At 38.6% G+C, this 6,082-nt stretch overlaps 2 protein-coding genes across 2 annotated transcripts in view; both read left to right on the top strand.

Annotated features, from left to right (window-relative positions):
- TLR6 (toll like receptor 6) overlaps nt 1-3,625 on the top strand; it is a 28,203-nt gene extending 24,578 nt beyond the window's left edge. The window contains exon 2 of the mRNA XM_023507419.1: nt 747-3,625. Within this exon, the coding sequence (XP_023363187.1) occupies nt 811-3,195 (2,385 nt within the window). The 5' untranslated portion in view covers nt 747-810 and the 3' untranslated portion in view covers nt 3,196-3,625. The remainder of the gene's footprint in view (nt 1-746) is intronic.
- The window catches only part of TLR1 (toll like receptor 1), a 52,406-nt gene that overhangs the window by 24,568 nt on the left and 21,756 nt on the right, over nt 1-6,082 (top strand). The window lies entirely within an intron of this gene.

Here is a 6,082-nt window from a genome sequence, read left to right as displayed (position 1 = left end):
AAGTGAGTCTCCTGCCTCAGCCTCCCAGGTAGCTGGAACCACAGGCGCCCACCACAATGCCTGGCTGTTTTTTGTTTGCAGCCATCATTTTTGTTTTGGTGGGCCGGGGTTGGATTTGAATCTGCCACTTTAGGTGTATGTGGCTGGCACCTTAGCCACTTGAGCCACAGGCGCTGAGCCACCCTTTACTTTCTACTTGCATGGAGCTTAATATTCAGATAGAAAAGTTTGGGATTTTCTCAGGTCTTTTCTGAGCATGTGTTCAGCCCTGACTGTGTGTGTGAAATTCTAGATTCCCTTGTAATCACAGAGCTCTCTAAAGCCTTTTCTTCTCTCATGGATCCTCTGTCCCAGCCTCTTCCTTACCCTGGCTGTTTAGTATGTCTGCTGCTTGTCTCATCTGCTGTCCCTTGCTCCAGAGACTGTAGCTAGTTTATGCTTTCAACAAACACTCCCCAAGAGGCTGTGCCAATCCTGAGAAAGTTCTGAGGTATATAAAACAAAGGCAACCCCCTGAGGGAAACCTTTAGGCAGCCACCAGACAGGTTCACACAACCACAATTATTTGATAACAAAGCCTTTATTGTACCTGCTGCAATAACTGGGGGAAAAATCACATTCAACTATAGAGTTGAAAATGACTTCAATATTGAACGAAGAAATCATTTAGATTTTTTGTCTAATAAGTGGGGGTTGGAGAGTGATCATTCAATACTTATTTATCCTAATATATATTCTAATTCTAGAATTTGGACTTATATCAAGATTCTCTGAAGGACAACAGCTCTTAAGCATAGCCACTGCAACATAATGGGCCAAGACAAAGAACTTATTGTCAGAAGCTTCCATTTTGTTTGCATTATGACCGTAATCATTGGAACCATAAGCCACTTCTCTGATGAAAGTGAATTTGCAATAACCATGTCAAAAATAGGCCTTACTCATATTCCAAAAGACCTACCACCAAAAACCAAAGTCTTAGACATATCTCAAAACAACATATCTGAGCTTCAGATCTCTGATATCAGCTTTCTGTCAGGGTTGAAAGTTTTGAGACTTTCCTATAATAGAATCCAGTGGCTTGATTTTAGTATTTTCAAGTTCAACCAGGATTTGGAATATTTGGATTTATCTCATAATCAGTTGCGAAAGATATCCTGCCATCCTATTGTGAGTTTCAAGCATTTGGACCTCTCATTCAATGACTTTGATGCCCTGCCCATCTGTAAGGAATTTGGCAATTTGACACAACTGAATTTCTTGGGATTAAGTGCTATGAAGTTACAACAATTTGATCTGCTGCCAATCGCCCACTTGCATCTAAGTTACCTCCTTCTGGATTTAGGGAATTACCATGTAAAGGAGTCAGAAAGTCTTCAAATTCTAAATATAAAAACACTTCACCTTGTTTTTCATTCAAATAGTTTATTCTCTGTCCAAGTGAACATATCAGTTAATACTTTAGGATGCTTAAAACTGACTAATATTAAGTTGGATGATGAGAACTGTGAAGTTTTAATTAAGTTTTTGTCAGAGCTCACTAGAGTTTCAACCTTACTGAATTTTACCCTCAACCACATGGAAACAACTTGGAAGTGCTTGGTTAGAGTCTTGCAGTTTCTTTGGCCCAGGCCTGTGGAATATCTCACAATTTACAACTTAACAATAGTTGAAAGCATTGATGAAGAAGATTTTACTTATTCTAAAACAGCATTGAAAGCACTGACAATAGAACATGTCACAAACAAAGTGTTTCTTTTTCCGCAGACCGCATTATACACAGTGTTTTCTGAGATGAACATTATGATGTTAACCATATCAGATACGCCTTTTATACACATGCTTTGCCCTCAGGCACCAAGCACATTTAAATTTTTGAACTTTACCCAGAATGTTTTCACAGACAGTGTTTTTCAAAATTGTTTCACATTAGTTAGATTGGAGACACTTATCCTACAAAAGAATGGATTAAAAGACCTTTTCAGTGTAGGTCAGATGACTAAGAACATGCCATCTTTGCAAATACTAGATGTTAGCTTCAATTCTTTGGAATCTGATAGGTGTGAGGAAAATTGCACTTGGGTTGAGAGTATAGTGATGTTAAATTTGTCTTCAAATAAACTTACTGACTGTGTTTTCAGATGTTTACCTCCCAGGCTTGAGGTACTTGATCTTCACAGTAACAGAATAGAGAGCATCCCTAAAGATGTCACTCATCTGGAAGCTTTGCAAGAACTCAATGTTGCTTTCAATTCTTTAATTGACCTCCCTGGATGTGACACCTTTAGCAGCCTTTCTGTACTGGTCATTGACCACAATTCCATTTCCCAGCCATCAGATGAATTCTTCCAGAGCTGCCAGAAGATCAGGTCAATAAAAGCGGGGAACAATCCATTCCAATGTATGTGTGAACTAAGAGAATTTGTCAAAAATGTAGGCCAAGTATCAAGTGAAGTGGTAGAGGCCTGGCCTGATTCTTATAAGTGTGACTATCCTGAAAGCTATAAGGGAATACCGCTAAAGGATTTTCACATGTCTGAATTATCCTGCAATACAGCTCTGCTGATGGTCACCACTGGGGCCATCATGCTGGTGGTGGCTGTTACTGTGACCTTCCTCTGCATCTATTTGGATCTGCCCTGGTATCTTAGGATGGTGTTCCAGTGGACCCGGACCCGATACAGGGCTAGGAACGTACCGTTAGAGGAACTCCAAAGAGCTCTCGAGTTCCATGCCTTTATTTCATATAGCGAACATGATGCTGCCTGGGTGAAGAATGAATTGGTACCTTGCCTAGAAAGAGAAGATATACGGATTTGCCTCCATGAGAGAAACTTTGTTCCTGGCAAGAGCATTGTGGAAAATATCATCAACTGCATTGAGAAGAGTTACAAGTCTATCTTTGTTTTGTCTCCCCACTTTGTCCAGAGTGAGTGGTGCCATTATGAACTCTACTTCGCCCACCACAATCTCTTCCATAAAGGATCTAACAATTTAATCCTGATCTTGCTAGAACCTATTCCACAGAACATGATTCCCAGCAAGTATCATAAGCTGAAGTCTCTCATGATGCAACGGACTTATTTGGAATGGCCCAAGGAGAAAAGCAAGCATGGACTTTTTTTGGCTAACATTAGAGCTGCTTTTAATGTGAAATTAATACTAGACACTGAAAATGATCATGTGAAAATTTAAAAAATGTCAAGAAATCCATTAGCTTGCCCTCTGATGAACACTATGGTTCTAAGTCACTGTGTGGGGGTACCTATATTATCCCCATGTCTTCAGAAAAGACTTAATAAAAACTGTGTTTCAACAGGGGAATTAGGCTGGGGCATGAGGTGGTGCTCAACCTCCCAATGAAATGCAGCTCATTCCTTCTTTTCCAAATTGAGGCAGTCTCTTTTGAGCAAATTCTCACTCTTTAAAAGGTTCCTCTCTCTGGTCCTTTCCCAAATGGATTTTTTGTGATCAGGAGAAAACAGTTAACATTAGAATTGTATGCACTGGTCCTTGGCGTGTTCTGTGGCTCCTCATTGGGCTCTGGGTGAGCTTTATCATTTGGTTCAACTTTAGGGCTTAGGAAAAAAATTAGCTATGGGATATAAAAAAGTATTTTGTTTTACATCTGTGTGATCATTTCTTTAACTTTTTACTCTGCTACACATATTACTCTGCTACAAAATTAACCAGTGGGGATTCATGGGATAATGATATACATATATAGAGGGAAATATGGACTTAGTTATAGCATGTTGAGGTGAAAGACATAGATTTACCTGCTTGCCAAGGAAACTCAGAGGCAAATTTATTTGTCTCTGGATAATGATTGAGACTTTTCTGATTGTGTTAGAATTTTGGCTAAAACCTGAAAACTGACCAAGGATGGTAAATGCTTCCACAGTTCCAACAGAGAACACTAGACACAGCCAGCTGGACTTACCAAGAAAGAGACCAGGAATTTTTAACCCTATTACTCAACTCCAGAAGACTAGATTCAAAATGGTGATTAGAGAGTCATTCAATGGAAGTTTTAGGCCAGTGGTGTCCAATATTTGGCTTCTCTGGGCCACATTGGAAAAAGAAGACTTGTCTTGGGCCACACATTAAATACACAAACACTAACAAGAGCTGAAAAAAGCCTGTGCCTGATTTTCATGATATCTGCCACCACAGATAACCAAAAAAGTCCTTAGATAGTAATTCTAACTATGCATCAGTCTGTTCAGAGAGTCTTTTAAAATAGTTGAGTTGGATTGGTGCCTGTAGCTCAAGTGACTAAGGTGCCAGCCACATACACCAGAGGCGGTGGGTTCGAGCCTAGCCTGGGCCTGCCAAACAACAATGACAACTACAACCAAAGATAGTTGGGTGTTGTGGCGGGTGCCTGTGATCCGAGCTACTTGGGACCACAAGGCATGAGAGAATTGCTTAAGGCAAGAGAATCGCTTAAGCCCAGGAGTTGGAGGTTGCTGTGAGCTATGATACCACTGTACTTTACCCAGGGCAACAGCTTGAGGCTCTGTCTCAAAAAAAAAAAAAAATAGTTAAGTAGGTCCCAAGTTTGTGATCACTAATGTAAAAAAATGTACATATTTAAGTAATAAAACATCTTTCTTTGTATTTTTAAATTATAAATGTAAAAGAAAAATGGACCATATAAAACTCGTGAGATAACTGACACTTTTTCAGAGACTGATGCATCAGTATCTTGTTCAAAGGAAGTAGTTGCAATTCTCAGTGAGTTCTCAAGATGCTCATCAGATAATTTGGTTCTAATTTCACTCTTAATGGTGCTTCATTCTGGAAAATAGTTGCTAGCAAATGTAGGTGTTGCCACAACGCAATGGCATGAATAAAGCATGATTGTGAAGTGAGGAATATTTGTCTCTGCGAAGACAGGACCTATGAAAGTCTAGTAAAGGACATGATCACAGTTTTCTTTAAGTTGAATGTCAGATTGCAGCTCTATGCACTCCATATGAAAATTGACAGGTAAACTATTTATGTTGAATGAAGGTGGAGTCACAAATGCACCAAAATATTGATTATTTTTCTGGAAATCTTGAAATCTATTTTCAAATTCTTATATCAAATCAAAAAGCATGGCTGGTATTTTTTGTTGTTCACAGGACTGTGTTTAGCCAGTGTGTTGAAATGTATAAAATTGTTTGTCTTAATTTGAGCTTGGCATAATTTCAGTTTATTTTGGATTATTGTTATGGTTTGAAACATTGTATTCTTGGTTTTCACCTTGAAGATTCATATTTAACTCATTTATAAGTGATTAAATCCACTAAAACTGCTAAATCTATAAGACAGTCTATTGTCAAGTTCTGGCACAGATTTGGTTTTTGATACCATGAACAACTCAATAACATGTCCAAAATCATAAAATCTTTTCAACATTTGGCCGTGACTTAACCATCTTAATTTCTGAAAAGTTAATGATGTCATCACATCAGTACTTTCAAGGAATTCCTGGAATTGGCTATGATTCAATCCCTTGGCTCTTATGAAATGTATAGACTTGATGGTGATTTGCATGATGTTATCCATTTTTAAAGATTTTGTGCATATACTCTTGGAGGCCAAGGCAGGTGGATTGCCTGAGTTCAGGAATTCAAGACCAGCCTGAGCAAGAGTGAAACCCTGTCTCTAAAAAAAATAGGTGGGTGTTTTGAAGGGTGCCTGTAAATCCCAGCTACTTGGGTGACTGAGGCAAGGGTATCATTTGAGCCCTGAGAGTTTGAGGTTGCTGTGATCTATTAAGCCATGGCACTCTACCAAGGTGACAAGGTGAAACTCTGTGTCAAAAACAATTTTTTTTGTGTGTATAAATTCTCTTGATGTAATATGTAATGATACTTCATCAAAGTATACTTCATCAAAGCTGAGTTTTGGATGGCAATTGCATCATCTTCCTTCAATTTTACAAGTCCTTCTTTTTTACCTACCATTGCCATGGCACCATTGGTGCCAACCTACCAGATATGTTGACAATGGACAAAGAAAATTGCTTTAACATATTTTTTACTGGTTAGTATAAATCTCTTCATTTAGTTATATCTTTTTTTTTTTT

The sequence above is a fragment of the Otolemur garnettii genome, unplaced genomic scaffold, assembly GCF_000181295.1.
Source record: "Otolemur garnettii isolate 467f Iridium unplaced genomic scaffold, OtoGar3 scaffold00181, whole genome shotgun sequence".
Classification (NCBI taxonomy): Eukaryota; Metazoa; Chordata; class Mammalia; order Primates; family Galagidae; genus Otolemur; species Otolemur garnettii.
This window is presented reverse-complemented; position numbering and strand designations above follow the sequence as displayed.